The 20,459-nt window shown below is 37.1% G+C and overlaps 1 protein-coding gene across 1 annotated transcript in view; it reads right to left on the minus strand.

The window, feature by feature from the left end:
• VPS13B (vacuolar protein sorting 13 homolog B) overlaps positions 1 to 20,459 on the minus strand; it is a 775,227-nt gene that overhangs the window by 284,090 nt on the left and 470,678 nt on the right. The window contains exon 30 of the mRNA XM_052651420.1: positions 14,396 to 14,599. Coding sequence (XP_052507380.1) covers positions 14,396 to 14,599 — 204 coding nt within the window. The remainder of the gene's footprint in view (positions 1 to 14,395; positions 14,600 to 20,459) is intronic.

A 20,459-nucleotide genomic window follows, 5' to 3' on the forward strand; every position in this document is an offset into this window, starting at 1 on the left:
TGCTTCTTCTATTTTTAATTCCTTTGGTTTCTACAAAAAGTTTAGCACTCTTTTGTTAAAAAAAAATCTTACTCTTTTGTGATCATTTTTAATTTCCTAGTTTTAATATTTCTGACATTCTATTTGACAGCTGCCTCCTTTTCAATTTCTTTAGTTTCACAAGCATGTTCATTTAATCTCTGACTTCTCTTTTCTTTTTTAAACTCTAAGAACCATCTGAGTTCATAGATTATAACTTTCTGTGTGTGTGCATGTGTGTGTGTGTGTGTGTGTGTGTGTGTGTGTGTGTGCGCGCTCAGATGTGTCCAACTCTTTTCAACCCTATAGACTGCAGCTCACCAGGCTACTCTGTCCATGGAATTTTCCAGGCAAGAACACTGGAGTCGGGTGCCATTTCCTACTCTAGAGGATCTTCCTGACTCAGGGATCGAACACATCTTCTGTGTGTCCTGCACTGGCAGGCAGATTCTTTCTCATTGCACCACCTGGGAAGCCCTATGAATGCCTTTACAGTTTGTGAAATGTCTTTTGGGACTTTGATACTGAATTCTTCCTCACAGCAATCCTGTATGTGAAGTAAGGACCACTATTAGCTCCACATCACCTATTGGAACAAAGGTTCCACAATTATAGGGCTGCAGGGCAAGTTGATACCAGAGCAGCATTTGACCTCTATCTTAATTTTTCTTTACACATTCTTATCTTTTGAACAGTTATCTAGCACACTATTTCTATACTACACTCAAAATTGCTAATTGCGAGTAATTTTAAATATTATTATGAAATCAAAACTTGTGCTAGTACAGATTTTCAAGTTTATTGAAGTTTTTCAAGTTATTTATTCATATTCTTAGTTATCATTTTATGAGATAACACAGTTCCATGTTTTACTAGCAAGTCATACCTCAAAAGTTACTGGAACCATTAATGTTATATTCCTTATAAATATGTCCCTATTAGTCTCTGCTGCTGCTGCTGCCACTAAGGTGCTTCAGTCACGTCTGACTCTGTGCGAGCCCATAGACGGCAGCCCACCGGACTCCGCCGTCCCTGGGATTCTCCAGGCAAGAACACTGGAGTGGGTTGCCATTTCCTTCTCCAATGCATGAAAGTGAAAAGTGAAAGTGAAGTTGCTCATTTGTGTCCGACTTCTAGTGAGCGACCCCATGGACTGCAGCCTACCAGGCTCCTCCGTCCATGGGATTTTCCAGGCAAGAGTATTGGAGTGGGGTGCCACTGCCTTCTCTGCTATTAGTCTCTATTATTATAAAATAATCAAGGTGAGATCAGAGAATTGGCATAAGTTATCTCATGAAAAAGCACAGATAAAACTCAAGTCTGTTACATCTTTTTCTACCAGAGTAGTCTAGAGAGTACTTGCATCTTTTATTGAACTGGGCAACGGGCAGAGCTTTATATGCTCTTTGCCAAAAAAACAATCAGATCATCTGGTTCTGTGACACGTAAGTACTGAATTTCAAGAAAGTCAATTTTAAAGAATTAAGAGATCTGGTGAATAGAAGGTAGCAGGAAGAAGTATTAAAATCTGAACAAAGAGGAAGAGTTGAGATCCTGAGAGACACCACAATTATAGCTTAATAGCTCAAATTCCATAAAATGTCCAATGTGAGACACATGTAACATCTGCTGTGCTCTCATAGGGGAATGCTAAAATATGGGATATATTAAAAACACCTGAAAATGGAAAAGGCGGCAGGGAATGAAATGAGGGCAAACTTTAATTGAAGCACTGATGGGGGGAGAAAAAAGTACTTCTTCATATTCTAATCATTTCCCATTGTGTGAATTAAATCAGGAACACAACATATGAAAGACCTATGACGTTAGAAATTTTAAAAAAGGTTTAATAAGTCAATGGTCATAAAACCAGAACTTTACTGGTATATAGAATGCTAACTTTTCTTTTGTATTATCTCTGGTAAATATTTAAGGATACATATTTTTTAAATCATAAAACTTTTTTTATAGATTCAATTATTTTCAAGGATGAATTCAAAAGAAGGAAAAAATAAACACTGCAGAAATAAGTGCAACAAGAATTATATTCTGTCAATACTTTACTAGACAATAGTCTAGGGTTTAAAATAACAAGAGAGAAGTAAAACTCAAAGTATTAACTGACATCGTTAATGACTTTAGGGTCTTAGCTACTCTCAGTAAGCCAAGGGAATAGATTCCCCCTCGCCCCCAACTCCCACCTCAGAAATAGATTTTTAATGGCCATATGGAGACAACAGGCTAATCCTTACATCCCTGACAGGCAAAGATTTTGAGATGAGAGATCAACTTAGATCTGGGGCCCTTAAAAGGCCAGAAAAATAACTTCCAATTAGAAACAGAAAAGAACAAGGAAGTCTGCCTGTTTTGGCAAGAGAGTTAATCGAAAAAACAGAGATCTTTCTCTTTTTTCGACTTAAAAATAAAAATAATTAGAAAATGAAAAAAAAAATGGGAAATATCCCATGTGTGTTTGGAAGCTGTAATTTATATTATGTGTGTTGGTCCAGGAATACCAATATTAAGTTATTTATATAAAGTGGCATCAGACCTTTGATAACCCCAGGGCATCAGTCAGAAATAGATACAAGTCTCTTTGGAAAACATGCTTTCAAACTGACAAAAAGGATTCTAAGGAAAAAAGACCACTGAAGATAAACTCCTAAATACAGATTTCATATATACTCCAAAATCATTTTTCTATTAGAAAGAACAGAATTCACCCCATTACCAAACTCATGATCAAGAACTTCTGATAATGGAATTTCCACATGTCGACAATATAATAAATTTCTTTAAAATCATTAAAGACATATAGGATGGAATGAACTACATGAGGAAAAAACCCAAAGTATTAATACCATAAAAGAAGGCAAAGCAGATTTGAAAAACAATCAAATAGAACATTCAGAAATAAAAATATAGTTACTAAAATTAAATATATGATAGATGGTAAATAGAATTTTAGATATAAATTTACAAATTAGTAAACTAGAAATACGACAGAGAAAGATAGACCAGAAAATACTTAAGACTTATGGCAATCAACAGAGATAATCCATTTCAGTAGATATTCCTGAATATGAAAAATAGTAATATTTGCACACATTTATTATAAACAATAAATATATATAACATACTTTTGGAGAAATTATTCATTATAATTTGATTAACTGTACCTATTTATACAGATTCCTCTCATTTTTAGAGAGTCACAAGGATAAGTCATTTGATAAATACTAGTTAAGAGTTGAAGTCCATTTTAGTGCATGTGGTGTTTTTTTTTCCTTCCAAGAGTAACATTTTCTGTTGCATTTCTAATGCAATTAAGATAAAATTAGATGGTATATTACTATGATGATTATATTCAACTTAAATATTTTCTGACTTTTTTGAGTATCTACTGCCTGTTAGTAACTATGCTTGTGTCTATGCTCACTTGCTCAGTTGTGTCCAACTCTTTGCGACCCCATGGACTGCAACCTGCTAGGCTCCTCTGTCCATGGAAAAATACTGGAGTGGGTTTCCATTTCCTACTCTAGGGGATCTTCCTGACCCAGGAATCAAACCCACGTCTCTTCCATCTCCTGTACTGGCAGATGGATTCTTTACCACTGTGCCACATGGGAAACCCTATGACAGCCTTTAGTTTGTGAAATGCCTTTTGTGACTTAGATACTGAATTCTTCACAGCAACCCTGTATGTGAAGTAAGGACCATGCTGCTGCTGCTGCTGCTAAGTTGCTTCACTTATGTCCGACACTATGCGACCCCATAGTCGGAAGCCCACCAGGCTCCCCCAGTCCCTGGGATTCTCCAGGCAAGAACACTGGAGTGGGTTGCCATTTCCTTCTCCAATGCTTAAAAGTAAAGTTGCTCAGTTGTGTCCGACCCTTAGCGACCCCATGGACTGCAGCCTACCAGGCTCCGCCATCCATGGGATTTTCCAGGCAAGAGTACTGGAGTGGGGTGCCATCGCCTTCTCCATTATTAGCCCCAAATCACCTATGAGGAGATGAGTTTCAGGGACTGGGCTAAGGCCACTCAGTTGGAACAAAGGTTCCACAACTGGACCTGCAGTGCAAGTTGATACCAGTAACTACAGAAGAGTCAGGCTGAACAAGACAGATCTACGTCCTTTAATCTCTGTGCCACCTTTTTAAGTTGCCAAGGATATCTTCAGGTAGGAAATATTTGCTGGCTGCTGGGAAGTATAAACCGGCTGCTTCTTCCTGCTGCACCAGGATCCCTTTTCCCTTCACACTCAGTTCCCGGGTACTTTAAGCAGCAGGAGGAAACATCCTCTCACATAAAGTCATGAAAAAGTTTAACAGGATTATTATAAAATCACACAATTCAAGAAGGTTTAGGTGATCCCAGGCATTAGCCTATAAACTATGGGAATCAGACTAACTTCTAGCCTATAAATTTGCTTAGGCATTAGCTTGATATCCTCACAAATAAAGACACAAGTGATGGTTTTCAAGGTGAAGAGCAAAATCAAAGAAAATGCTTTCTTTCCACATTCCTGTTTATAATTTCACAGGAACAATTTTGGGAAAAATCTGTTTGATCAATCATAAATCAAAATACGCAAAGGCTCCTATGAACATGTGGGTAATCACTTAAAAAAATAAAAACTTAAGAGATCAAAATACAGACAGAACAGTCATGATCTCTCAGAATTAAGGCCAATTATTTATGCTTCAGGTAGTTTAACATCAACACAAAGCTATACTTCCACACAGTCAGTGTTACTAATCTTGTGAATCACAGAACTGAGTTTAAGAATGTGTCAAATTCAAATTCAGCCTGCTAAGAATTAAAACAAAAAAAAATTTTTTAATCCAATGTGTGGGGGAAATAGTCCAAAGGGCAATACATGTAATTTGATACATGTTTATAAAAATACTCAAACAAATAAATATGTTCTATTTCCTCACAATAAAGTCAGAAAGATAAATTACTCAAGGAAATAAAATACAGACAGTGAGAGGGCCAAATAAAAGTATTTGGTATAAATGATTTATTTTTTTTTAATTGCAGCTTTCAAGTCTGTTCAAATTATATCTTTAAGTACTATAAACAAGAAAATCAGACTCACTTGGAGGATTTAGGCTTACTGACATTTTCAGGAAATTACAAGATAAACTTTCTATGCCATCCCCCTACCCTCACTCCACCCCGACTCCAGATACCCTCAAAGTTCTAATCATCATGAACAACAGCATCAGTGATTTTACTGTGTAACCTGCACATGGCATGCATCAGTATGGGCTATTTTAGTTCTCAGCACTTCATTTTCTCAGATTATAAAATTAGCCCAGATGTAGTAAAAATCACTGCTAAAAGAAAAAGAAAAAAAGCAATTTACTAACAATGAACTTTAGCATAAGTGTAAGGGGTCAGAGAATTGAGTACAAGAAAAGTAGCTGGCTAAGAGGAAGCAAACCAGGGTTCCACACTTAGCTGTATTTTAAGTGACATTGGACAAGTGAAGAATTTCCTCAAACTTAGTTTTCTGTAGTGCTTTTGTTCTATAATGTGCTAAGAATAGTTCAGAGTTTAGAAAGAAGTCTACATGAGAGTTGGAATGTAGAAGAGAAATAGATAATGGACAATATTCTCTGAAAGTTGCACTGTTTTAAACAGTAGAGAAAACATGATGCAGAAGTGCCAACAGATTCCAGCCACTCCTCACTCTTTCCACCTTCATGACAATAGCAACTGCAGGCTGAACTCCAGAAGCACGAGTAACAGCCTCCCACAGACCTGTCTAGCGGCCTTCGGTGGTCCCTCTAGCCACTAGACAAAGCTGGCTTCCCAGGTTTCCTAGAGTGCAACAGATTTTTTATCCAGGTTACCCAGCTTATTCTACAAATGGATAAGTTCTTATTCCTAAAATAAATCCCCTCTGTTACAACACTTACAGTTGTTGTTCTGACCTGACTGAACCCTGATATATTCTGTCAGCTAAAAATTTAAGGTTTTAAGAACAAAATATCAACAAATTTTAAAATCTGATGAGTCTTTATGCTTAACTACCCTGTTTCTTTCTCCCCATCATACACATAGAAACACATTATGATTAAAGACAAAATGTGAGCAACATGTCAGGAGGAATCCCGAGTCAGGAAAAATAAATCATTATAAAGACTGTCATTTAATAATGGGTGGGGGGAGTAAATTATTCTTCACTGTGTATCTTTTGAATTCTACTGGTAATACTTATTGAAAAACAAAAAATGTAATGATATTAAAGCTCTGTATTATATTTCTGTGAAGATTAATCAGCACAACTAAACAACATCAAATATAACATTTCTTGTCTTTATTTGAATGAGTGTCTCTCAGAAACACTCACATTCAGTCACTTGATTTGCTAGCTCTACTTAATCATCTTGTCATTCAATTTCTCAGTTCAATCAAATCTTCACTAACTTCATATTATGTGCCAAGCATGATACTCTGTGATTGGTATTTAGAAGTGGAAAAAACAGGGCAGGTTTTTAAACTGGAGTATCTTTCTTAGTTCAAACTGCTCCCTTCCCTCTCCTGCCATTCCTACTTTGTGGAAAAAAACTGAAGTCATACACATTGTGAAACGTTCCCTGAAAACCCACACATAGAGTTTCTTTCTTTAATTTTCTGTTTGTACTTACATCAATTTTAGAGACATTTATCATTCTATTTATGTGTTATGTCACATCTATCTGCCTAAGATGTCTTATTCTGAAGGAGATCAGCCCTGGGATTTCTTTGGAAGGAATGATGCTAAAGCTGAAACTCCAGTACTTTGGCCACCTCATGCGAAGAGTTGACTCATTGGAAAAGACTCTGATGCTGGGAGGAATTGGGGACAGGAGGAGAAGGGGATGACAGAGGATGAGATGGCTGGATGGCATCACCGACTCGATGGGGACATGAGTTTGAGTGAACTCCGGGAGTTGGTGATGGACAGGGAGGCCTGGCGTGCTGTGATTCATGGGGTTGGAAAGAGTCGGACACGAATGAGCGACTGAACTGAACTGAAGATGTCTTATGTACATGAAATGTGTTTATCTCAATTTTTATGTGCCTTATTTTAATCCTAAGTATCTTTTATTTATGTCTATCAGAATGGTTTCCACACTGTACTTGAATATTTAATTAACCAGTCTGTCTTTTTGACTGGGAGATCAGCTCTGTAAGGGATGGGCCCATATCATAAGTTATTCTACTTTGTATCTTTAGTTTAAAAGATATTCCATGGTGTATACTTGATATTAAAACAGTCTTTAATTTCTGACAAAGGTGCAAAGACCATTCATGGGGAAAGAACAATCTCTTCAACAAATGGTGCTGGAACAACTGGAGAGCCAACATGCAAATGAATAACTTTATACTCTATCACATACTCTATAAAAAACAACAACATTAAAATAACTCAATAACCCAATTATAAGCATTAAACCCATAAAACTCGTAGTATAATATAGGCATAAATCTTCATGACCTGGCCCAAATCAAGATGGCAGAATAGAAGGATGTAGAGCTCACCTCTTCTCACAAATACATCAACAATACTTCTACATGTGAAACAACTCTCACAGAATACCTACTGAATGCTGGCCAAAGATCTCATAAAAGCAAAGCTGCAGGAAAGATCACTATGTAACCAGAAAGCACAAAGGAAAAATAAAAGAATCAGGACAGGATCTGCACTCCTGGAAGGGAGCTGTGAAAGAGAAAATTTCTCATCACCATGGGAACCTCCTGCATTACCTAGAAATCAGCTAGGACAGAAAAGCAGCCTAAAAGGCTCAGAAGAGAGAGTGTAGCAGCCAGAATGGCACAGGTACAAGAGAAAGAGACCAGCACAGATGGTCGTGGCTACCTTGATCCACTCCTAAGCCTCAGACGTGTGCCTGCTGGTGTGTGTGTGTGGACTAGGGAGCTGAAACTCTAGCTTCAGAAGACAGACTGGAGAAAAGATTGGAGTTGGCTGGACAGAGACAGCCTGAGGGGCTGGAGTGTGGTTGAAGGTGCAACATCCTAGGTCTGTCATTGCTAAAGTACTCTCCAAAGAGAGGGCAGGGCTCCATCATAGCATCCTCATTCTTGGAATGCTCACAGCAGGCATAGCTATGCCTCTGTAAGCCCTGGGAGCAGGCAAGTGCCAGGGGTGGCCCACACATGGAGGCAGGGCTTAAATCTGAGCTGATTCCCAGGGGTTGCATTATTTCAGGGGATTTACTCCACTGGTGGCTTTGAGAGTGCAATGCCTGCACTATACCCAAGGGGATTAATAGCACTCTAGTGGCTGCAGATAAAACCCAATCTACGAGCAATGAATAGTGAACTAAATGATACAGAAAAATGATTAAGTTATCTGAAAGAGACAGAATAATACAAATCACTCAATCAGAACTGCAGATAGAAAGACAAGGCAAGAAAAAATGAAAGCAACATATGAAATCTATGAGGTAATATAAAGCGTGCCAATTCATGCATAATAGGGGTTCCAAAAAGAAAAGGGAGAGAGAAGGGAATCAAGCATGTATTTGAAAAAATTATGGGTGAAAAATTCCCAAACCTGGGGAAGTAAACAGATATTCAGGTCCCAAATAAGGGAACCTGAACAGATCCACACCAAGACATATCATAATTAAAATGGCAAAAGTTATACAGAGAATTCTAAATGCAACAAGAGAAAAAAAGAAGAGTTAGTTCGAAGGGAACCTCCATAAGACTATTAGCTAATTTCCTACAGAAATGCTGCAGGCCAGGAGGGAGTCATAAGATGTATGCAAACTTCTGAAAGGAAGAAACTTACAACCAAGAATACTTCATCCAGCAAAATTATCATTTAGAATAGAAGGAGAGAGAAAGAATTTCTCAGACAAGCAAAAGCGAAAAGAATAGAGCAATATTAAACCTATCCTAGAAGAAATATTGAAAAGTTTTCTCTAAATACAAAATAAAGAATAATCTATAGGACAGAGAAAATCACAATTGGAAAGTAAATCGCCTAAATAAGCCAATATACAGATTTGAAAAACAAAACAAAACAAACTTGAGCAAGTGACAACTACAATGAACAGCAAAAGGATAAACATGAAGATGTAAAAGACGATACTAAAATCATAAAATGTGGGAGAATAGAGTAGGAAAATGTAGATTTTTTTTTCAGAATGTGTTTGAGTCTATGAATATCAGTCTAAAGCAAACTATATACTATAAAATTATAGTAATACTTTAACATACCTGAAAAACTGGGAAATCACAAATCAAAAACATACAATTGATTCACAAAAACCAAAAGGAAGAGAATATAAGCATAGTTCAAAAGAAAATCATCAAACTGCAATAGGAAAAACAAAAAGAAAGGAACAAAGAATAAATATAAAATCAGCTAGAAAACAAGGTTAAACATGCCACAAATATATATCTATCAATAATTACCTCAGATGTCAATGGACTAAATCCTTCAATCAAAGACACAGAGTGCTAGACTGGATAATGAAACAAGAACCTACAACATGCCACCTAAAAGAGACCCAATTTAAGGTGAAGGACACACACAGAGTGAAAGTGATGGAATAAAAAAAGAAGTTTCACAAAAGTGGAAATCACAGGAAAGCAAGGGTAGCTATACTCATATCAGACCAAACAGACTTTAAAACAAAGGCCATAGAGAAAGATAAAATAGGACAGCGCACAATGATAAAAGAATCAATACAAGTAGTGGATACATACTTGTAACATACACACACCCAATAAAGGAGCACCTAGATACATAAAACAAGTATTAATAGACATAAAAAAGAAATTAATAAGAATACAGTAACAGGAGAATTTAACATCCCACTGACATTAATGGACAGATCTTCCAGACACAAGAATCAATAAGGCAACAGAGGTTACAAATGACACAACAGTACAGACAGACTTAATTGATATTTTCAGGAAATTATATCCCCAAAACCTCAGAATATACATGATTTTCAAGTGCACATGAAACATTCTGTAGGATGGACCACACAGTAGGACACAAATCATAGGGAACAGAAAACTATTTCAAGTACTTTTTCTCTCCTCACGGGTGTGAAACTAGAAATCAACCAGGCAAAGAGAAACAAGAAGGAAATGACTATAAGGAGACTAAACAACACACCACTAAAAAACTAATGGTCAATGATGAAAAGAAAAGGAAATTTTTAAAAATACCTTGAGACAAATGACAATGAAAACACAACCATTCAAAATCTATGCTTGCTTGCTAAGTTGCTTCAGTTGTGTCCAACTCTGTGCAACCCTATGAACCATAGCAAGCCAGGCTCCTCTGTCCATGGGATTCTCCAGGCAAGAATACTGGAGTGGGTTGCCATGCCCTCCTACAAGGGATCTTCCTAGCCCAAGGATCAAACCCACGTTTCTTATGTCTCCTGCACTGGCAGGCAGGTTCTTTACCACTAATGCCACCTGGGAAGCCCGTCAAAATCTACAGGATGTAGAAAACCAGTTCTAAAAGGAAAGCTCATATGTGCCTTCTTCAAAAACAAGAATATCTCAAATAAATAACCCAATCTATCACCTAAAACAGTTTAAAAAAGGGCAAAAAAACCCTAAAGTCAGCAAAAGGGAGGAAATAATAAATATCAGGGAGGAAATAAATATAATGGAGATTTTAAAAAACAGGAAAAAAATTATGAATGAAACCAAAAGCTGGTTCTTTGAAAGCATAAACAAATTAACAGAGCCCTGGCCAGACTCATCAAGAAGAGAAGACCCAAATAAACAAAATAAGAAATGAAAGAGGAGAGATAATAACCTATACCACAGAAATACAAAAAGCCTAAAGAGCATACTGTGAACAATTACAAGAGTAAGTTGGACAACCTAGGAGAAATGGGACAGGTTTGTAGATACATACAGCCCACCAAACCTCAATCACATAAGAAATAGATAATTGGAACAGACTGATCAATAGAAGTGAAATAGAATCTGTAATAATACTACTAATAAAAAACATCCTTGCAAATGCAAGTCCAGGACTAGATGTTTTCACTGAGAAATTCTACCAAACATACAAAGAACAACTTAAGCCAATCCTCAAATTTTTCCAAAAGACTAAAGAGGAAGAAACACTTCTAAAGTCATTCTATCAAGCCAACATCACCCTGATATCAAATCCAGAAAAAGAGAGTACCAAAAAAGAAAATTACAAGGAAATATTTTTGATGAAAATAGATACAAAAATTCTCAATAAATCACTAGCAAACTGAATGCGACAACATATAAAAAAGATCCTACACCATGATTAGGCTGGATTCATCCCAAGGTCACAAGGATAGTTCATCACATGTAAGTCAATCAATACAAGCAAATAAAGAAAAGAAGAAAACCACATGATCATCTTAATACATCCAGGATCAGTATTTGACAAAATTCAACACCCACTCATGATAAAAATGCTCACCAAAGTGGGTACAGAGGGAACAAATTTCAACATAATAAAAGCTGTTTGTGACAAACCCACGTAACAGGGTTAAAACAACATAATGCTCAATGGTGAAAAGCTGAAAATCTTCCCAGTAAAATCTGGAACAAGAGAAGGATGCCCACTGCTACCCCTTGTATTTAACACAGTATTGGAAGTCCTAGCCACAGCAATCAGGGAAGAAAAATAAATAAAAGTTAGCCAAATTGGAAGGGAAGAGGTAAAACTGTCATTATATACAGACGACATAATACTATAGAGAAAACTGTAAAAACTACACAAAAACAGCGCTGATAAATTCAGCAACATAGAAATACACAAAATAACATAAAGAAATTGGATGCATTTCTGAATGCTAACAATGATATATCAGAGAGGGAAAGCAGAAAACAATCTCTTTTAAGACTGCATTAAAAAACTTAGAAATAAACCTCACCAAGGAGGTGAAAGATTTATATACGCTAAGTCCCAGCACTGTTAAACCAATATTGAGGGAAAAGAAAACAACAGAGGCATAACCCTCCCAAACTTCAGACAATACTACAAAGCTACAGTAATCAAAACAGTGTGGCACTGGCACTAAAACCAGATATATGGATCAGCAGAACAGAATAGAAAGCACAGAAATAAACCCACACATCTACGGCCAATTAATCTTTGACAAAGGAGGCAAGAATACACAAAGGAGAAAAGAAAGTCTCTTTAGCAAGGGGTGTTGTAAAAGTTGGACAGACGCATGTAAGTCAATGAGTAGAATACCCCCTCACACCCTACACAAAAATAAATTCAAAATGGCTTAGAGACTTAAATATAAAACATGACACAAAAGAATGCCTAGAAGCAAACACAGGAAAAACATTATCTGACACAGTTTGTACTAATGTTTCAATATTTTCTTAGGTCAATCTCCCACAGCAATAGAAATAAAGGCAAAAATAAAGGACTCAATGAAAGTAAAGGAAAGCATGAACAAAACGAAAAGACAACCTAAAGACCAGGAGAAAATATTTACAAATGATGTAACCAAGGGCTTAATTTAAAAAATAACAAAAACAGCTCATACAACAAATTAACAGAACAAACAACCTAATCAAATACTGGGCAGAAAACCTAAATAGACATTTCTCCAAATAAGACATACAGATGAACAACAGGCACATGAAAAGAGGCTCAACGCTGCTAACTATTAGAGAATTGCAAATCAAAACTATAATGAGGTATCACCTCATACCTGTCACAATGGCAATCATTAAAAAGTCTATACAAAAAAGAGTAAAGAATATATTTCTTTTTTCCCACATCTGTTTAGGAGAAATGACGTTTTGCATCCTAAATTTAGTACAGAGAATCTGATTTGATAAAATCTTGAGACTTTTCACAACAATCTTTTTATTTTCTTGTGTCACAGGAAAACTTGTATGAAAGTTTACATCTATTGCTAATAGATAAATCTATACTTGAAAGTATGATTTGAACAAAGCCCCTCACAAGACTTTAAGACTTACAAATTATTGCCATGTTCTGTGATTATGACTTTCAAAAGAAAAGTGAAATTGATCAGTTGTCTTATTAGTTATATGTGTACTAGGAGTAATGGTTCAATTGGAATCTATTTCTAAATTGTGTAAATTCTTGTAAGTTTGTTCTATATGAAAAGAATAAAATAACTGGCACCTCTCCTCTGCCCTCAAAAATGCTGAAGTAGGTGTTGAGAAAAGGGAACCTTGCTATATAGTTGGTGGGAATGTAAACTGGTGCAGCCACTATGTAAAACAGTATGGAGGTTCCTTAAAAAACTAACAGTTGCCATATGATTCAGCAATCCCACTCCTAGGCTTATATCTGGACAAAACTAATTCAGAAAGACACATGCACCCACCCCTCCATGTTCACAGCAGCACTAGTTACAATGCAATTATGAACCAACCTAAATATCCATCGACCAGATCAATGGATAAAGAAGATGAGGTACATAGATACAATGGAAAATCACCCAGCCATTAAAAAGAATGAAATCATGCCATTTGCAGCAACATGGATGGACCTAGAGACTGCCATACTAAGTGAGGTAACCTGGACTAAGACAAATACCATATGATATCACTTACATGTGGAATCTAAAAATATGTACAAATTAACTTATTTACTAAACAGAAATCGACTCACAAACATAGAAAACAAACTTACAGTTACCAAAGGGGAAATGGGGAAGGGGAAGGATAAAGTAGGATTAGCAGATACAAGCTACTACATTTAAAACAAACAAGGTTCTACTGCATAGCACAGAGAACTAAACTCACTATCTTGCAATAAATCCTAATGGAAAAGAATATGAAAAAGAATATGTATGTACACATGTAATTGAATCACTCTGTTGTACACCAGAAATTAACACAACTGTGATTCAATTATACTTAAATAAAAATTTTTTAAATTCAAAAAATTAAATAAAAAAAGAACTACAAATCATCAACAAAAGGACCTCTCAATTTAAAAATGGGCAAAAGACTTGAATAAACATTTTTTTACAGAAGATCTACAAAGCCAATAAGCACAAGAATCTGATAAGGAAAGAGTTAATATTTTTTTGATTTGGGATATAACGGATTTTAAGGGAAATGTGAATGAATCCTTAGCCTGAAGTGGAATTTTTCATCAAATAACAAGCTTAAAAAAAATTCTGACATTGACCATAAATTTGTAATAATTGCAGTGTAATAGCGGTAGAACTCACAGGAGTCCAAGCAACAGCATCAGCTACAGTTACAAAATATATTTTATGAAATGCAGAAACAATACCGAAACACTTAGGTTTGGCATGCTAAAAAGCGCATTAACTGTTCTTCTGGCAATGAAATATTAGAATGTGGAAAAAGTTTCTCAAGCATTTCCTACCTGCTGGCCATATTCCACTCAAGGGCTGGATTCTGAGAATTTCTTTCAGTCTCTGTTAGCACCCCTCCTGTGCCATTTTCCTTTTCTGGTTTCAGTTGATCCCACTGAGCAGTACCAATATTGATCGACTGCAGATCTATTTGGTATTGTCGGTCTTCAATCTCTGACCCAGGGTCTCGAAGAATTCCTAAATTCAAGGCTCTTCTGTAAAGGCAGTGAAGAAAAGTAATCAGATAAAATAAGTATTCTATGCTTCTTTTGCTCACTAACATCTTGCTATTACCATTTTTCCCCACGTTGGATTACTAAGTTAATGAAATCTATGAAGCAGGTATTATAAACTTACCACATACTAATGATTTCAAAATGTATCAAAAAGTTAGTACTTAGTGTATCTACTTTATAATAAATTCTTATGTTATTCTCAGCACTGTTATTTTTCTAAATAAATACTTTTACATATATGATTTAAATCCTTGAGCTGTCGTGAGGTTGTAATACCTCCTTTTTCACTAAAGAGAAAATAATACAGAGTTGTTGAAAGACTTAGCCAAAGTTAACTGAGTTAGTATGTGGCCAAAACTCCAAGTTAAATCCAAGTTTTGCTTCAAAACCTTGTCTTCTTTCCAATGTTAAACATCTACTTTTTTTCCTCAGCACTTTGATGTCTTGTTAGGAAAAGTGTTGAAGCTTTGTGAATTTACTTAATTCCCCTACCCTTTGCCTTTAGTCCTTTATATAACCCACTACCACATAGACTAAATTATTGACAAAACTTCATTGTTTACTGATGTAGAAACACAGTAAGGATTACTGGCTGATATAGAGTTGGAACTTTCATCTTATTGGACCCAAGGCTAAGCAAATGAATAAAATTATCAGCAGCTTAAAGCTAGATTAGAGAAAGTAAATGGTCAAATTTTTCATGAAGGTTTTAGAATGAAACAGTAAGGCACTGTGACAGGATAAGAAGAATAGGGTTTGGGAATTGCAAGCCAGATAAGTTTAAGTTTGTAAGAGTTGGGAATTTTTTGGTTATGTTGGTTCATAAATTCTTTAAAATGAGTAACCAAAAGGAAAGTAACATTTTCCCTCCAAGAAAGTTTCAATCAATAAATAATTGAAATTACATAGAGGGTAAAAACAGTTGTTACAAATATAGACACAACTGTAGAGATAAGAAAAAATACAATTAGTTATACCAATTGAACACTAATGAAACAAATTAGTGGAGGGAGAGGGAAGAAATCACTTGAATCTTAGTGTGAAAATTAAAGACAGTATGAATATGATCAAGACTATGTCTTGGCTAAGTAAACAGTGAGGGTCAGACCATGTCCAGAAGTTGGTCAAATACTGATGGAAGGTGGAGGACTACTGAGACCCTAGATGGCAGGTGTCCCCAGATACATAGGAATGGAGATGGCATGCATCAGGCCAGACAACGTGACGGCTGAGACTAATGAATTCAAATCAAGAGAAGAGGAGGGAGAGAACTGCAAATGAACGACCAGATAGCTCAGGTAGGGAAATATTAATATAACACGGTGTTACAATAAGGAAACAGGAAAGAAACAGGCGTTGGTCAAGAAGTCATAATGTGAGGCAGAGAAACACAGATGGATGGAGTCTCAGTATTATCCTAAGGTGAGTGTTGAATCTAATTTTCATCTTTTTTCTAACTTAGAAAAGTTCTGTCTAGGAAAGAGCACGCAAAGAAAGGCAGCCTAAAGTATTACATGAACCCATAAAATGGGTCATGAACATTTTCATTTTGCCTTAATGAAGGTAAAGAAAAAGAGAGTGAATGCAGGTGCAGGTTGTGGGGGGAGTAACCTTTTGAGTCCCCCTATTTTGGCAGAATGTTCCTTCATTTGAATACTGGTGTAATTCTATTAATTCTAAAGACCCATCTCAAACTTCACTATTTTAAAAATTGTATTTCTCTATTTTGGGGTCTTTGTTGCTGCACGCTGGCAGCAACTGAGGCATCTCCTTAGTTGTGGTACATGTGCTTCTCAATCATTGTGTGGCTTCTGTTGCAGAGCAAGGGCTCTAGAGCACATGGGCTTAGGTAGCTGTGGCTCATGGGCTTAGTTGCCCCACAGCATGTGGGACCTTCTTGGACCAAGATCGAACTCGTGTCCCTTGCAGTGGCAGGTGGATTCTTAACCACGGGACCACCAAGTTAGTCCCTCAAACTTCACTTTCTAAGAAGCCTTTCTTGACCACCCTTTCTTCAAATTCCCTTTTCCCTAAATCTGTGCTCTTAGGGTCTTTCTAAACTTAGAAGTACAAGAACATCACAATCACCTGTCAGTCTTTCTCAAAATAGCTTAAATTTCTTGAAGTTAGAATCTACATCTCCATCAACTGATTAGTAAATGTTGTTTCAAGTCACTGATTCGAACTGAAACAAATCTTTGCAAGTCTCAACTGGAAACAGTATATGTCTACAGCAACAAGAACACCCAGTCTTTACACAGTAAACTTCTGCAGTACGGCCACACAGACTCTGACATAGAGCAAATGTCTTTGGCATCTTGGTAGCCTAGCTTACCACTCCAGTATTCTTGCCTGGAGAATCCCAGGGACAGAAGAGCCTGGTAGGCTGCCATCTCTGGGTTCACACAGAGTCGGACACAACTGAAGCAACTTAGCAGCAGCAGCAGCAGCCTAGCTTACTACTCCAGTGTTCTTGCCTGGAGAATCCCAGGGACGAGGAAGCCTGGTGTGCTGCCGTCTACGGGGTCACACAGAGTCAGACACGACTGAAGTGACTTAGCAGCAGCAGCAGCCTAGCTTATTTCCCTAGATTATTATTCCCACATAAAAATTACATTTACTCAAACTAGCCAGTGCTTTCTGTTGTTGCCTAGTTGCTCAGTCATGTCCGACTCTTTTCTGACCCCACAGACTGTAGCCCGCCAGGCTCCTCTGTCCATGGAATTTTCTAGGCAAGGATACTGGAATGGGTTGCCATTTCCTTTTCCAGGGGATCTTTCAGACCCAGGGATCAAACTCATGTCTCCTGCATTAGCAGGCAGATTCTTTACCACTGAGCCATCAGGGAAGACCCCATACTTTCTACATTTTACAATAAATTTCCTAAGCCTACTTTTAAAGAAAATCAAAATACTTTTAAGAATCCCTTTTTAGAAAGAAAAGGTATGCTTGGAAATATAATTAGTGCTATATTAAAAGATAACCAAAGCAACCTAGCCCAGCATTAACATCAGCCTTTCTATTTCTCTTGGCACATGGAGAAACTGCAAAATCATGAGATAAAAATCAGAAAAACACTGAATTTCATTAAAGTTTTCACCTATGCTTAAAATGTCCCATATTTAGCCTTGACCTTAAATCAAGCTATTTTCTTATCATCTATCTGTGGAAAGCATGACTTTCCACAGGTTCTTCTTCTCAACACAAAAATGGACTATATATTGAACAATAGCTTAATACTTTTAACATGCCAATTTCAAAATTTTAAGAATCAGGATTTGAGATTTTACATTTTTCTCTTTTTGTTCTCCTTTAAAATTAAAATATATGTCATTTTAACCTGATTTGAAATTTCAGAGAAATGTACAATATCTGGGTATATAAATCTAACTTAAAAGTTAACTGCAAAACCACTTAAATGTGAGTTGTAGAAAATAGGATAAGCAAATGACTCATATGAACTCTGGTCTCAAATTTTTCAATGATCCTGAGCTTGGAGAAATTATTTACCTTCTCTGTTTTAATTACATCAATGTTAAAACTACTATAGAAATAAATAAAATGCATGACTTAAAATTAAACCATTCATGTGCTTAGTCACTCGGCTGGGGATTCTCTAGGCAAGAATACTGGAATGGGTTACCATGCGCTCCTCTGGGGGATCTTCCCAACCCAGGGATTGAACCCAGGTCTCCTGCATTCCAGGCAGATTCTTTACTGTCTGAGCCACCAGGGAAGCCCATGAATACTGGAGTGGGTAGTCTATCCCTTCTCCAGGGGATCTTCCCAACAGCGGCTTTGAACCAGGGTCTCCTGCATTGCAGGCGGATTCTTCACCATCTGAGCCACCAGGCAAGCCCAAATCATTCATAAAGAGGTCAATTATAAATTTAATGACCATTCCTGGAGTACATTATTTTATATGGTTCTGAATGAAAAATATACCTCAGTACAGTTCAGTTGCTCAGTCGTGTCCGACTCTTTGCAACCCCATGAATCACTAAATGCCAGGCCTCCCTGTCCATCACCAACTCCTGGAGTTCACTCAGACTCACGTCCATCGAGTCAGTGATGCCATCCAGCCATCTCATCCTCTGTCCTCCCCTTCTCCTCCTGCCCCCAATCCCTCTCAGCATCAGAGTCTTTTCCAATGAGTTAACTCTTCGCATGAGGTGGCCAAAGTACTGGAGTTTCAGCTTTAGCATCATTCCTTCCAAAGAAATCCCAGGGCTGATCTCCTTCAGAAAGGACTGGTTGGATCTCCTTGCAGTCCAAGGGACTCTCAACAGTCTTCTCCAACACCACAGTTCAAAAACATCAATTCTTCAGTCCTCAGCTTTCTTCACAGTCCAACTCTCACCTCCATACATGACCACAGGAAAAACCACAGCCTTGACTAGATGGACCTTAGTTGGCAAAGTAATGTCTCTGCTTTTGAATATGTTATCTAGGTTGGTCATAACTTTTCTTCCAAGGAGTAAGCATCTTTTAATTTCATGGCTGCAGTCACCATCTGCAGTGATTTGGGAGCCCCAAAACATAAAGTCTGACACTGTTTCCACTGTTTCCCCATCTACTTCCCATAAAGTGATGGGACTGGATGCCATGATCTTCGTTTTCTGAATGTTGAGCTTTAATCCAACTTTCTCACTCTCCACCTTCACTTTCATCAAGAGGCTTTTTAGTTCCTCTTCATTTTCTGCCATTAGGGTGGTGTCATCTGCATATCTGAGGTTATTGATATTTCTCCCGGCAATCATGATTCCAGCTTGTGTTTCTTCCAGTCCAGCGTTTCTCATGATGTACTCTGCACAGAAGTTAAATAAGCTGGGTGACAATATATATACAGCCTTGACGTACTCCTTTTCCTATTTGGAACCAGTCTGTTGTTCCATGTCCAGTTCTAACTGCTGCTTCCTGACCTGCATATAGGTTTCTCAAGAGGCAGGTTAGGTGGTCTGGTATTCCCATCTCTTGAAGAATTTTCCACAGTTTATTGTGATCCACACAGTCAAAGGCTTTGGCATAGTCAAGAAGGCAGAAATAGATGTTTTTCTGGAACTCTCTTGCTTTTTCCATGATCCAGCGGATGTTGGCAATTTGATCTCTGGTTTCTCTGCCTTTTCTAAAACCAGCTTGAACATCAGGGAGTTCACGGTTCTCGAATTGCTGAAGTCTGCCTTGGAGAATTTTGAGCATTACTTTACTAACATGTGAGATGAGTGCAATTGTGCGGTAGTTTGAACTGACCACCAGATAATCACAGATGCACAGGCACCAGGAGAGAACAAAGTCAACTTTTCTAATTATGAAAGAACTATTAATGAAAACTATAAAGATAGATGCTCTTTAATATTTCCATGGTTACCTGTATCCAAAATATGGCATATTAGAAAATCTGAGTGAATCTTTTGAGTGAAATAACTAAAATGCTTGAAGACAATTTAAAGCATCTTTTAAAATACATTTCAGGGCTGGCCAGAGAATAGAAGGTGCAAAGTCATCACAAAAAATGTGAGAACAGGAACAGTAAAAAATGAGCACCTGCCAAAGTCAGCTTTTCCTCTTAGGATTTCTGCTGAATCCTACAGTGATTTTCTGCTAAGTGCATAGGAAGTGAAAAAGCTCAAAGCCCACCTAAGGAGATGGATGAATCTACTTAATAGGAGACTGCATAGAAAGCTGGGGTTATGAAGGTCTTGAAAGGGTGATTTAAAAATAGCTCTCCTAGGACAACCTGTGACAGAACAGTTCTGCGTCTTGTGATGGTAGTTATATGAATGTACATATGTGATAAAACACACATATAGACATATAGATACAAATGGTTAAGAATACA

The sequence above is a fragment of the Budorcas taxicolor genome, chromosome 14 (assembly GCF_023091745.1).
Source record: "Budorcas taxicolor isolate Tak-1 chromosome 14, Takin1.1, whole genome shotgun sequence".
NCBI classification, from domain to species: Eukaryota; Metazoa; Chordata; class Mammalia; order Artiodactyla; family Bovidae; genus Budorcas; species Budorcas taxicolor.